Source organism: Podarcis melisellensis (assembly GCF_964234715.1).
Source record: "Podarcis melisellensis genome assembly, chromosome: 5".
Classification (NCBI taxonomy): Eukaryota; Metazoa; Chordata; class Lepidosauria; order Squamata; family Lacertidae; genus Podarcis; species Podarcis melisellensis.
In genome coordinates, this window is record NC_138537.1 from 43,040,312 (window position 1) to 43,054,407 (window position 14,096).

General features: G+C 46.3%; 1 protein-coding gene across 5 annotated transcripts in view; it reads left to right on the forward strand.

The window, feature by feature from the left end:
• Positions 1 to 14,096, forward strand: part of POLL (DNA polymerase lambda) — a 49,042-nt gene that overhangs the window by 617 nt on the left and 34,329 nt on the right. The window contains exons 1-9 of one of the 5 annotated variants that reach the window (XM_081912313.1): positions 315 to 480; positions 1,344 to 1,498; positions 1,797 to 2,094; positions 2,289 to 2,460; positions 3,797 to 4,105; positions 5,128 to 5,301; positions 5,480 to 5,608; positions 7,753 to 7,921; positions 9,234 to 11,330. In XM_081912313.1, the coding sequence (XP_081768439.1) occupies positions 422 to 480; positions 1,344 to 1,498; positions 1,797 to 2,094; positions 2,289 to 2,460; positions 3,797 to 4,105; positions 5,128 to 5,301; positions 5,480 to 5,608; positions 7,753 to 7,921; positions 9,234 to 9,598 (1,830 nt within the window). In that variant the 5' untranslated portion in view covers positions 315 to 421 and the 3' untranslated portion in view covers positions 9,599 to 11,330. Of the gene's footprint in view, positions 1 to 314; positions 1,499 to 1,796; positions 2,095 to 2,288; positions 2,461 to 3,796; positions 4,106 to 5,127; positions 5,302 to 5,479; positions 5,609 to 7,752; positions 7,922 to 9,233; positions 11,331 to 14,096 lie in introns of those variants that run through there. The other 4 variants (XM_081912312.1, XM_081912309.1, XM_081912311.1 and 1 more) reach the window with 4 other exon arrangements.

Consider the following 14,096-nt stretch of genomic DNA (forward strand, 5'->3'; position numbering starts at 1 on the left):
TGGCTCCTCCAGCTCTACCACCTTCAGCCATCCTAAAGTCTCCTGCTCCCTTCAAAATACTCTACCCTTTCTCCCCTTATGCTTGAAACTGTCTCCCAGAATACCTGTGTGGTGTTTCCTAATTTTTCAAATTCCTCCTCAAATCCTACTTTTTCTGTGAGGCCCTTGGCTCAGCTCCCTAGTTCCTATGCCTTGCTGCAACTAAGGCTGTAACTGAGCCTAAGCACATGCAACTCAAACAATTGTGTGTTTCCCCCCTGTTTATCCTTGCCTCCACTTTTATTTCTCAGGGCTCCAACAGGGCCACCAGGATTGGTGCTCTGTATCCATTTAGACTCCCTAGTGGCAGCACTGCTGTGGTCACCAGCATCCTGCTCCCTTCACAGGCTTGCCTGAGCTTGCCTGAGACCCCAGTGATGTAATGGATGAATTGCTGAGTAGTCACTCTACTCCCAGCCCATTGCAGCAGCGCCGCAACAGATGAGCCAGGAGTAGGCTGATAATTTCTCCACCACCTCCCTGCGTGCGTCATGGACCTTCTCAGAGATGGTGACAACTCTGAAATGGGCCAGGAACTGAGTGGTTGCTTGGGACCTTGCCTGTTATAGTGCCACTGTGGAGAAGTGTGAGGGGAGTCTGGTGGCTGCAGGAACATCACCACTAGAGGGCCCAAGGGGCAGCAGATCCTGGAATGTATGTTTTGGTTGGTGCTGGGGGCTCCACTGAAGACAGCCTGCCCTGTACCCCCTTAAAAAAAACAACTGCAGCCAAACTGTTCCCCTGAGTTGAATTTTAAATTGAAAGCTCCCTGGGGCAGGGGCCTGGCCTCATACTCTGTAAAGTACCATTCACACTGAGGATGCTATATAAAGAAAAGGTGGTGTCTGTGGAGCTAGTGTGTATTCAGGAATTCTTGAGGGAGGTGGTCTTATGTTACTGCTATGAAGCACTAAGTCTGTTGGTCTTTGAATGTACCACATTTTGCAAATTGAGGCGAATAAGACCTATTAATGATTTGGTGGGATATCTACCAGGGCCTTTCACCTGTTGCAGAAAAATAAACACACAACTGAATTAACATAGGGAGTGACTTTTGCTAGAAGATTCTCTGTCATTAAGGTAGATCACAAGCTAAGGCATGCCCCCTAGAAACTGAAGTTACCCTATTGGCATGTCAGATTCTTGCACCTCATTAATTTCCACCTCTAGCTAAAGTTGCGTATAAGGTTACGTTTCACCTGTTGGCATGGGACATATGATAGCTTGATTTTCATTTCAGGTTTACAAATACCTTTGTGTTGTTAGTCACTTCAAACTCTTGCCATCTTTACCATCTTCCTCAGTAAGACTGCTTACTTCTGCCTGGGAAGGAGGCATCCATGTTCCATGGAGCCCCAAGGAATTGTCAAAGCTTTCCCCAAACGAAAGAAGATCAGATATGATTCACAGAAGGCAGTGCCTACAAAGGTACTGAAAGAAGAAACCAAGAATGAGCAAGGTGAGTTTTCTGTTTGCTTCCTCAGCCATGTGAAGCTATGAGACAACCTAGCATGCTCTGCTTGAGATTACTATGGCCTAGCTGTTAGTGCAAGTGGTTTACTTTGGGAGAAATCACTTAAACCTGGAGGGTTCCAATCAAATGGAGGCATTGAGTTTTGAAGTCTTATCTGTGTGATACAAGAGATCTGGTCTTCTCCATACTAGTTATGGCTTCAGGCTGTCAGACTCCCATCACTCAGATAAGACATGAAGCCCACTCTTGCTTTGCTGAGTCTTTTCTCTCTGGCTTTCATTAGCAGCGTGGTTGGAGCCAATCACTGCCTATGTGCTGCAAGCAGGAATTGGCCAGGCCAGGGCTGAGATCTTCCGCAAGCAGATCGTCCAGAATGGGGGAATTGTCTGCAGCCAGCTTTCCCCAGATGTGACACATGTTATAGTGGATGAAGGCATGGACTGTGACCGAGCTTTCCGGCTTCTCAAACTAGCCAAGTTACCCCAGGGATTGCAACTGGTGAAGGCATCCTGGCTGAGTTCCTGTATTGCAGCACAGCAGATCTTGAAGACTACTGGCTACAGCCTCTTCATCCCGGAGAAGTAGGTGCCTTTCTTACTTCAGCATGTGGTGGCAAGTTTTATGTGGAAATCCATTTCTTATTTTGGGAATGGACACAGAGGAAAGAGAATTGAATTCCTCATTTCTTTTCAATTTTCTCACACTCTTATTATGGATAGAATGGCTGCCTTCAGAAGCAGTGATTGCACCTTGCTGTACGTTTGATTCTTGGCAGTTATCTGGATGTGTCAGACACTTCAAAGCAGCAATCACAACATCTGGATGAAGTGATGGTCCAGCCTCAAATGGAGAGTGCAGTCCTGGCACTGAAGGATGAATCTCAGGCAGATGTTTCCAGCGCTCCCTGTAGTGCAGCAAATTCCTCAGGGCAGCAAGAAGTTAAAGGGGTGAGCCCACTTAGCAGATTCCCATTTTTGTGCTTTTGAGCATTTTTGTAGGCTATGCCAGGGTTTTTATTGGGGAAGAGCTGTAGCTCAGTGACAGAGCATTTGCCTTGCATGCAGAATATCCCAGGTTCAATCCCCAGTGTCTCCAGGTAAGGCAGGGGGAAAGCCCTGCCTGAAATCTTAGAGAACTGCTGTCACTGTGGACATGATTGACACCTCTTTGTTCCAAAGATGAAAAGGTGTCATGCTCCTCTTAGAGTTAGGGAACAATATTGTAATTGGAACGAGGTTTGTGTGTTGACAACAGATTAAGCGGGTGGAGTCTATAGATGATACAACCATTTTTTTCTCTTCTGAAAGGAGTGAATTTGCCTCTATTAAACAAATGCTGGGCTGTCATTGTAGAAGCTGGGCACCTAACATGTGCTTCCTTTGGTTACTCTGAGCATGTTTTTCTAGCAAGCTTCACTTCAGAACACCTAAAAGCTACAAAAACAGGAAAATGTAGAAGGAGCTTTTGGCAGATTGTTTCTGCATTGGAATGTATGTGTGTTATTCTGCTGCCGTCTTTGTTTGGCAATGCCTTGAGGTTCATTTATGCCAAGTCTCCTCTTCATTCAGAGAATCTGGCAAAAATATACACTGTTGTAAAAGCTCTATATGTCCAGTTGCCTTGAATTTTAATCTTTCTCAACTCTGAAGCAATATTAAAATAAGCTAGTAAAATACTAGTTACAAAGTGTTAGCACCCTAAAGTCAGAACATAAAAAGATCATATTGACTACAATGTGCTCCTTATAGCATCTTGACCACGAGGTGTAATGAATCTAAGTTATTGTTGAGCTTCTTAAGTATTACGGTATATCCTTTCTGTTTTCTACTAGTCAAAGGAATACCTGGTATGTTCATAATGGGATGTTGCCCCCTAGTGCCTGAAGTAGAGAGCAAAAGGAAATTGTGCCACTAAGGTTGCTGTAACTTGGGACATTTTATTCATGCTCATTCGTCACCACCACTCCAAAGTAAAGCCACTTTCATAAGTTATATGAATCCATAGCATTATGGTCACTGCAGGGACTGCCAGCTATGCTTTCTTGTAGATGATCATCATAACTGAGGGGAGGAACATGTTATATGCAACTGTTAGTACAGCTTATGCTTTTTCTTTCTCTCTCTCAACCTATGTAACGATTGTGGTGGGTCTCACAGGGACTACCAATCCCCTTTAATATTTCAGAGTCTCCCTGCCTTTGGTGCATTATGAGCCAGTGCCTTGTAATTGCTTGCCTAAGTAATGGCTACATTTCACAGCTTCCTCTTCTACCTCTCTCCAAAGACAATCTTGGACAACGAGGGAACTGAAGGGGAAGAGCCTGTTGTCACTCTGGGAGAACTGGAAGCACTGAGGTCAGGCCAAGACCCAAAGACTTTGCCAGGAGATTCTTCTGTGGCGCTTCCCACTAGCAAGTGGGTTTGTGCCCACTCCTCTGCAAGCAAGAAAATTAATCATAACCAGAGCATTACAGAGAAGCTAGAGCAGCTGGCAAAAGCCTACTCTGTCCAAGGGGACAAGTGGAGGGCTCTGGGATACTCAAAAGCCATAAACGCCCTCAAGAGCTACCACAAGCCAATCACCTCTTATCAGGTAACTCAGATAGATCTCTTCTAAAGCAAATCCTTTCTTGTCTTCTCTAAAGCAGCTGCAGCTTAATGTTCTTGGGAGCAGCCATTAAGTCTATGGAGCAACTAGCCTCTCTTCTCCTGCCTCACACTTGCAACTCCTGGCTGCACTGCATCCTGTGTGGCTAGCCAGCAGCTTTGTTCCACTGAACAGTTGTAAGGTCCAAATTGCTTGTGTTTTAACTTCCCTGGGCTTGGCAGCATCATTCCATTTCTACTTGGGCCATTGTATAGAGAGATTTCTTAAGTATGAAATTAACAAAAGCCTACACTATGCTTCTGTATGTTTCCGAGCACAATTCAAAGTGCTGGTGTTGACCTTTAAAGCCCTAAACGGCCTCGGTCCAGTATACCTGAAGGAGCGTCTCCACCCCCATCGTTCTGCCCGGATGCTGAGGTCCAGCGCCGAGGGCCTTCTGGCGGTTCCCTCATTGCGAGAAGCAAAGCTACAGGGAACCAGGCAGAGGGCCTTCTCGGTAGTGGCGCCCGCCCTATGGAACGCCCTCCCATCAGATGTCAAAGCGATAAACAACTACCTGACATTCAGAAGACATCTTAAGGCAGCCCTGTTCAGGGAAGTTTTTAATGTGTGATATTTTAGTGTATTTTTGGTTTCTGTGGAAGCCGCCCAGAGTGGCTGGGGAAACCCAGCCAGATGGGTGGGGTACAAATAATAAATTATTATTATTATTATTATGGTCATTTAAAAGGAATGCAGAGGAAGTCTCTGTCTGCACTGAGAGAAAGACAGAAAAATCTTATAGTTAAAGAGTAAAGGTCAGATTTTATTTGCAAAAAATTCATAGACTTCTAAATCCCAATTTAGGAAGGTGGATTCTTGGATAGGAGGGTCTGTGTTAGATACCCTCAGGAGTCAAGAACCAATTCCCCCCTGCCCAAGCTGAGGCATCTCCAAGCTGGAAACAGGTGATATTTCCAGATTAAATCAGCATTGTAGCCTTTTGTCTGTTTGTGGCTGTTTTTCAGGAAGCCTGCAAAATCCCTGGAATTGGGAAGCAGATGGCAGAAAAGATTGTGGAGATCCTGGAGAGTGGGCACCTTCGAAAGCTGGACCACATCAGTGAGAGTGTGTCAGTGCTGGAAGTATTTTCCAATATCTGGGGAGCAGGAGTCAAGACTGCTCAGATGTGGTACCAGCAGGTAATTCTCTCTCCTCTGCTGTCAACAAGTGCTGCAGTTTTGCTTGTATTATGGTATTGTTACAGGGACCCTGTATGTGAGTTAATTCTTTAGTTTCCTTGCTGAAACTGGTATGGAAAAACCTGCTAAAGTGCTAGAGGAGGGAACTTCATACATGTCCCGTGTGTCCTCTGGGCAGGGCTTCCGCACTCTGGATGACATCCGCACTAAGGCTTCCCTCACCAGCCAGCAGGCCATTGGCTTGAAGCACTATGAGGACTTGCTGGAGCGCATGCCACGTGAAGAAGCTGCCCAAATTGAGCAGACGGTGAGTACCCCTGTGAGGACTCTAGGCAGGGCAATGTCGAGGCTTAACAGGTCACATGACGCACCTCATCAAATCAGCTCTTGAGGCAACCACAATTCTGGTAGGTCCCACATAGTTGGACTTCCTGGCAGTTCAAAGGGGAAGGATGATGAGCAAAACCGCTGCCTGTTTTGCCTTTCCTCCCTCCTGGTTGGCAATCTGGCACATACCAGATTCTGCAAACATGTATAACTGGGATGGGAAGCTTTGGTCCTCCAAATGTGGTTGGACTCTGGCTCCTATCATCCCTGACCATTGACTGATGGGATTTGGAGACCCAACAAGATCTGATGGACCCCAGGCTCCACATCCCAGCTCTAAAGAGAGCCTAGAAATCTTACCTGTCTATTTATTTGCTACAAACCAGCAATTCTCACCCCTTTTTCTGTAAGCTCCCAACCTGATAGGCCAGTCTTTCTCTTAAAGGACCCTCAGACTGCATCATGGCAGAACAGTGGTGCAATAACACCTTGAAAATCTTTGTGGTCCCCCCCCCCCATGGTAGGGAAAGGGAGCTTTCTAACTTTCTGAACAGGTCTCTCTTCCTTTTGTGGGTTTGACCAGGATGGTGCTCATAGAAGCCAATAGGCAGTTCATAAAATTGTTTTTGGGTTGCAAGTTGTCGGCTTATAGGCTGAAGTTACGTGATCCTTTATCACTGCTTCTCCTGTACATTGAAATCACCATGGCAGCACTGGGCAGCATGATGCTGTCAATCAGTCACAGTGCCTGCCCCTGAAGAATGCATCGTTGCCAGGTAGGGCATCATTCCTCGCACAGGATTAAAGCTCTTTTGGGAGCCCCTGCCCTTGGGAGTGGACCTATTGTGGGTTTGATGGAATTACCCATTTCTTGCCCACCTCAGGGAGTAGACAAGAGAATGAGGGGATTAGCTGCTGTCCGTCTGAGACCCAAGGTGCTGTGTGGGGCTGGCTGCTTTCAAGAAAACTTAATTGAGGATGCAGAGGGACAGATCTGCATTCGAAAAGCCATGAAAGCTGTTCCCAAATGTTGCAGGGCAAAGGTTAATGAGCTTATCCCTCACTAATGAAGGATGATCCTGGAGACTGACAAGGAGCACTCAGACCCTCCCCCACCCCCCACCAGCCCCACAACTGCTTCCTTCCCCTCTACCCATGCCACTCTCTATGTTCTGAAGCAGCAATCATGTCTTTGTTTAGTAAGGTGGATTATTGGCACCATGATACCCATAATCCTGAATTCTGAAATCACCTTCAAGCGATGCTTTTAAATAAAGCCATCAGAAGTATGCTGGTGCAGAGAAGCTCTTGGGCGAGGTACTCTTCTTTGGGCACCCACCCACTGGGATGTGATTTCCAGCAGTCTAGGGTTTGACTGCTGCTCCAGCAGGACATTTTGCTCTTCACTGCCAAGAGTTTTCCTTCCATGAAATGGGAAATGGCCCAGCCCTGCAGGAGGAGAGTGCCAGGGTCAGCCAGCCTTACGCCAGCCCAAAATACTGATCCCTTATGAATTTTGGATGTCCTGGTGACTTTAGGACTGGTTCTGCTGCGTCACATATTTTGCTACCACCCTTCTCTGCTAAAAGGTCCCAGGTCCCACTCTTTTCCAACCTGCTTCATTACAGCTTTGGACAGAATGCTTTGTTTATGCAGCAGAGTAACATCCCATAATTTTGAAGGGTTATTTTCACCTATAACCCAAACTACAAATGGGTCACAAGTTAGCTAATCTGCATACGTAACAACTCATGTAATTCAGCATCCTGAGAATTTTAGCATTCATTATCACCATTGTGAGAGTTTGAAGTTAAATTTACAGTAAACTCCCAAACCCCAGTCGGGCTCAGTACAATTTTCTGCTGCGAAGGGGCTGGCCTCCTTGCCCTCCCTCATGCCCAGCAGAAGCAGAATAAATTTAATGATTTAATGATTCATACAAGCAAAATAATTCAGCTGTCTTGACAAAAGAATTTGAATTATGGTGTATGTTTTGTTTTGTTTTGTTTTGTTTTACCCACACTGCTGGGGGTAATTGAATCACCACAGTGGATGGGAATGGAAAGATACTTGAAATCAGCAACTACACCTCTGCCCGTTCCTCTACACTGTCTTTCACTGCAGGTCAGAGAAGCAGCCCAGTTGATCAATCCTGGGCTGGTGTGTGTTGCGTGTGGCTCGTTCCGGCGGGAAAAGACCACCTGTGGGGATGTGGATGTGCTGGTGACTCACCCCGATGGGCACTCACACCAAGGAGTGTTCAGCAAGCTGCTTGATAGCCTCCGGAAAAGTGGTATGAGGGTATCTGTGGGGCTGGAATATGGCAGGGGAGGGCAAGGCAAGGGGGTCACACTGTTGAACCTTTTCACCACTCTGAAATCAGCAGAATGGGAATCCAGAATGTGTATCTGGCACTGCCATGTTGAGCTTGTCTTGGCAGTTCATCTTGGCACTAAAAGTGCCTGTATCTGGGACTTCTTTGGAAGGAACCATCTTCTCTCCCCACCCCCGTGTATATAGTTGGGCTCCCTGCATGAAGGACTTTATAAGAAGGAATGGTTTATAGTGCCTGCCATAATATAACAACATGGGTGATTCTGTTTCTTGACATACTTCTCTGTATGAATGTCAGAGCCTCTTCTCACCTATTATACTGTAAATATGAGGCCACAACCTAATGAATATAGCAGGTTTGATTAGCTTCTTGCTCACATTTTGGACTCTTTGCCCTTAGTGCCAACATACAAGGGCAATGGAGCCACTATCTCTAGCCAAATTTTGGTGAAAGGCTTTACTCTTGCCATTCTCCAAGATACTGGTTTAGCTATGTTTCAGATGTTCTTTTAGGAGAGAACATATATTTTGAGAGGCCAGAATGCTGATCATGATCAGGTAGTTCAGGTCTCTTGTATGTTGAACACCGTGAATTGTCCTGGTGATGCACAATCTTGATAAGAGCATAAGAAGACCCCTGCAGGATCAGGCCAGTACTTAACAGCGGTGTGCCAGATCCCAGGAGACTCCCTACCAATCATGTTGGTGAGCCAGGAGCCCAGTACTGATGCTAGCAAGCAGGGAGCCCTCCAGCACAGGCTTACCACTGAGTGGGGACAGAAAACAATCCTTGCAGGAATCATAGAATTGGGACCCCCCCCCCAGAGTCCTCTAGTCCAACCCCTTGCAATGCAAGAATCTCAACTAAAGCATCCACGACAGATGGCCGCCCAACCTCTGCTTAAAAATCTCCAGAGAAGGAAAGCCCACAACTTCCTGAGGGAGTCTGTTCCACTATCGAACAGCTCTTACCGTCAGAAGGTTCTTCCTGATGTTTAGTCAAAAACTCCTTTCTTGTAACGTGAATCCATTGGTTTAGGTCCTACCCTGCAGAGCAGGGCAAAACAAGCTTGCTCCATCCTCCATGTGACAACCTTTGAGAAGATGGCTGTCACATCTTCTCTCAGCCTCTGCTTTCCAGGCCAAACATACCCAGCTCCTTCAACGGCTCCTCATAAGGCTTGGTTTCCAGATCATCTTGATCGCTGTCCCCTGCACATGTTCCAGGCACTCTGCCAGCCAAACTCCCTGACCTGTGCCTTTCCCCACAGGCTTCCTGACAGACGATTTGGTGAGTCAGGAAGACAATGGAAGCCAGAAGAAATACCTTGGGGTCTGTCGTCTGCCAGGACCAGGCCGGCGCCACCGGCGCCTTGACATCATTGTGGTGCCCTACAGTGAGTTTGCCTGTGCCCTGCTCTACTTCACTGGCTCTGCCCACTTCAACCGCTCCATGCGAGCTCTGGCCAAGACCAAGGGCATGAGCCTGTCGGAGCATGCCCTCAGCAGCGGGGTGGTGCGTGGAGCTGGTGGCCTCAAAACAGTGCCTGGCGTGGCCCTGTCTACTCCCACCGAGAGGGATATCTTCATTCACCTGGGGCTGCCTTACCGGGAGCCCCCCGAGAGGGACTGGTGACAGGAAGAGAGCTATTTGAGGATGCCGTCATGGTGCTTGCATGTGACTCAATTGGGACCTTCTAGCCTGCAGACATGTATGCTTTCCTTGGCAAATTTTTGCTGGTGCTAAAGACAGGAGGACTTGTGTGATTACGGGGAGCTGGTCCTTCTCTGTGCTACTGTGAGGAAAAGCCCAAGGTCCTGAATGGATTCAGTTTTTAAATGGATTGCCATTAGAGAGGCACTAAGGGCAAATTAACCTACCTCACCGGTCAGTTTTAATGAATGAATAAGAAAATTTGTAAAGTGATTTTGCACATTGAAACTCCCATGTAAAGGCGGAGGAAGAGTGGTGGTGGGGAATGAATAGATTTTTAAGAATGGATTTTTAAGAATGAATTTTAAACACACCTTTGCAAAGGTAGCATCCTTTTAAGGCTGCTAGCTTCTCTTATTTGGAGAGGCTGCTTTTCTGCTAAGAGAGGGGAGTCTGTGGTTTGTTTGCCAAGAAATGAAGTGTCATGGATTTCCATCTCGGGATTAATCTCTTCTAGCTGACATTATATTCTCCCTCCAACCCTGCTCCTGGCCTTGGAAAATGTTTTAGAATCTTACCTTTCCCCAAATGGTGGCACAGGATTGTTTATTTGCATAATTTATGCTAACTGTAGAGCTTGGTATGGTTTCAGGATTTGGAACTTCTTGTTAGTACTTTCAGGAGGTAAATAAAGGAGAGGGAGCTACTGCAAGCCAGTAGGGAAGGGGCAGAGAACGGCATGAAGTGAAGACACAGCAGGAGGGTAGCTTTGGATGGAATAACTTGGAGGTGCTTTTCTAGCACTAAGAAGAATCAGGGAGTGAAACAACTTTGGGGTATATGCTTCTCTGAGTACCAAGAAGAGGCTGGATCAACATCTCTCAAGAACGTTTCAGATATAGTTTGCAGTTAAATATCAAACTTCTGTGCCGAGGTAAACATAATTTTGTACTAATTTGTTATTTCTTTGTTAAATTTCTATATTGCCCTTCATCCAAGGATCACAGGGTGTTTACAATATAAAAACACAAAAATACACTCACTGAGGTCTATTTACCCAGAAATGCTGCTGAAACATCCGTACACTACTGAGACTCCTCAATTTGCTACCAGCACTCTTTCAGACATGTCTTCACAGCCTTAAAGGCTTGAAACTTGTCCCCCCCCCTTTTTTAAAAATGAAGCTGCAGTTCTCAGGGTTCTTTACCACATTCTGCATCTGTATGGCTTGAATAGGAATTAAACAGCAGAATACACTTTGCCTTAGCTGATGAGTCAGAACTTATTGGAAGCTGCCTAATACCAGATCAGACTATTTCCCCATCTATCGCAATAATGTCTACTCTGACTGGCAGTGGCTTTCCAGGGACTCAGGCAGGGATATTCCCAGTCTCTTGCTACATGATCCTTTTAAGTAGGAGATGCTAGGAACTGAAGATCTGGGACCATCTGTTTGCAGGACAGGTGCTCTGCCACTGAGTCATGGGCCCTTCCCAGTTCTTGTGTTTGACTAGGTGACGCTTAGGGAAATACACCTTAGTGAGCTGTAGTTATCCCCTTAGCCCCACAGGCTCCTTTGCGCACCTCCATGTTGTACCTCTGCAGTGTATCACTTAGGGATCAGCACAATAAGGTCCCCTTGTGCTCTGTTCTTTTGGAAACGAAGGATTGCTGTGATTGCTGAAAGACAATAAAACCTGTTAACATGTTTTAAGTTCTGTTATGAATTAGATCCTTGGTTGGACTAATGATGCAACAGGGATGGCATTCTAGAGCTGCCTCCATGTTGGCTGTAAGTACCGCCTGAATGCTGTGTGATGTTCCCAGAGAGGAATTTGAAATTGCTGATGCAGTGAAGAACTTGAGGGGAAAGGGAGAAGGAATTCAACCTACTTAGCAACTAAATTGAAAGGTGGCTTGATCTGGTATGGGGGGCGCACACACCTTTCCCCCAATATAATATTATTGAGGAGCCAATAGACGCTTTGTTCTGTCATGGAGATGTAGAACAAGACCTTTTATACAGTAATTGGACTAATTCAGATCAGGGCTGGTCTGCAATAGGATTCTGTTGGCGAGTGATGGAACTGTTAATGGGAAAGTAAAAGTGTTTGAAGTGCTCTCCATCTTGACGTACTGTATTGTTGCTTTAGAAGACAAGCTCAGTAGGATATGTTGGTCACAGTGCGGCTTGGAGGGCAATTCCTGGCCTGCCGAAAGGTAAAGCTAGAGGAACTGCTGGACCACAATCCTGCTAGCTCTCTTCCCCCCTTGATCTGAGTTCAGAAGGCACAGCGCTTTCCCTGCCCTTTGTCAGTAGCTTTGTGCTGGTGGCAGGGAGCCACAATTCACACCCAGGCACTAACCACAGCTCCAAATCATCAAAGCCTCCTGCTCCTGCAGTGAAGGGTCCCCCCCTCCTGTGTTGTTTCTTTTACAATGATTGGGGTGGGCACTTGGGCAACCAGGTGGTAAGAATTTCAGGGCAGCAGCATACTTGCAGCTTCCCTAAACCTCAATGGAGCCTCTGCACTGTAGTTTATGAGGGGGTCTCAATTCAACCCTGATGACTGTAATCTTCTTTTATAATGGATTTTTTTCCCCTTCCCAGAGATTTAGCCTGTGGGGAGAGCAGAAGGGAGACTTGGCCCCTGTGAGAAAATTCACAGTGCTAGATCACATGTAGTTGTCAAAGTCATTAGCCACTAGTTGCATTTTCACTGTATCACAGGCCTCCCCTCCCCAGCTCTTCAAGGAGATGCTCCCTATGCTTGCTAGAGTAATAAGACCTGGGGATGTTTTACTGGCCGCGCAGGTTCACATGGGTGTTGCTGTAAGTCAGAAGGACAACCCCACCACCTCCTCCTCCAGGTGTGTCTCTAAAGAGACACCCCACACTCGGCCCAGTCCCACAGTTTCAAGTGGACTCTCCTTCCTGAAAGTCTGTACTCTCAAAACACAGTGCTTAAGGTAAAGATGAGGAACCTCTGGACTTCCAGGTGCTGTTGGACTCCAACTCCCATCAGTCCCAGCTAGTACGACCAAGTGGTCAGGGTTGATGGGAGTTGTGGTGCAATTACATTAATAGAATCGTAGAGTTGGAAGGAACCACAAGGGTTATCTAGTTCCCTAGTCCCTGCAATGCGGGAATCTTCTGCCCAATATGGGGCTTGAGCTCTTGATCCTGAGATCAATAATAATAATACATTATAATTATAATTATAAATAATTTATTTATACCCTGCCCTTCTGGCTGGTTTTCCCCAGCCACTCTGGGCAGCTCCCAACAGAATATTAAAAACACGATAAAATATCAAACATTTAAAACTTTCCTAAGATCAAGAGTCTCGTGCTCTACCAACTGACTTATCCCAGGTTGCCCATCCCTGTTTTGAGCCCTGCTGGTCGGATCCTCACTTCTGCAATGCAGACAGAAGCCATGTGCCCTACACTGAATATTTCAGTCTGTGTTGCTAAAGGTCTGGAGGACAGACACCTACAGAAATGCTGCCTACCTGTAAGGTGACAGGAGGCAAGGGAGGACTGAGCTCTTGTGCCATTAAATATTAGTGTTGAGTAAGTGTTGCTCTCTTTTGGTTTTACAGTATTTGCTTGGTCCTTGGTAAGCTCACCCTGTACCATCAAGAGCTACTAGTTCCCCTTTTTATCCTAGGTTGACACAAGCAATTTTCATGCATCTCCATTCAAGTTGCTTGGCTCCCCAATTCAGATCATGCACATTGTGTGTAATAAGGGGGTCCTCTTGTGGTCAAGACATGTAATGACATGTTCTGCTAACTCCCTTTTTATAGGCAGAATCTCTAGCGCAGTGTTTCCCAACCTTGTGCCTCCAGCTGTTTTTGAACTACAACTCCCATCATCCCTGACTAGCAAGACCAGTGACAAGGGATGATGGGAATTGTAGTCCAAAAACAGCTGGAGGCACAAGGTTGGGAAACACTGCTCTAGCGCATGTTTCTGTGATGGTCTCAGAAGGTTCCATTCTTTCGTAACCTGCAGGACTATTTCGGTGGCCAGGAAAGTCCCTGTGCATGAAATACTATGGCTCTCGGGAAGGCACCTTAGGAGCTGTAGGACAAACCAGCTCTCCTCTCAATAAGGAAGCAGAGTTCTGATGTTAGAGAGGGTGATCCACGTTGGGGCAGTTTGGGGTGCATGCTGGAGAACTGCAAGCCATTCCAGTTTCTTTCCCCAGCTAGAGAAAAATTTAGATAATCACTGGAGCTGCTTTAAGTCTGAATTTCCCATGGTTCCCAGTGGGAGGGAAACCATATATACACAACCATATAGGCTAGAAACTTGCTTCTAACAAGGGGAAGAAAACCGAAGTTCTCAGATGGCCATTGCAGTATACACACCACCTTAGTCTGAGGGATCTCTAAAAGGTTCGTCCAACTGCTCTAAAGCAGGGATTCCAAGACATTCCTGACTACCACCTCTTATACTTCTTTTTCTGATA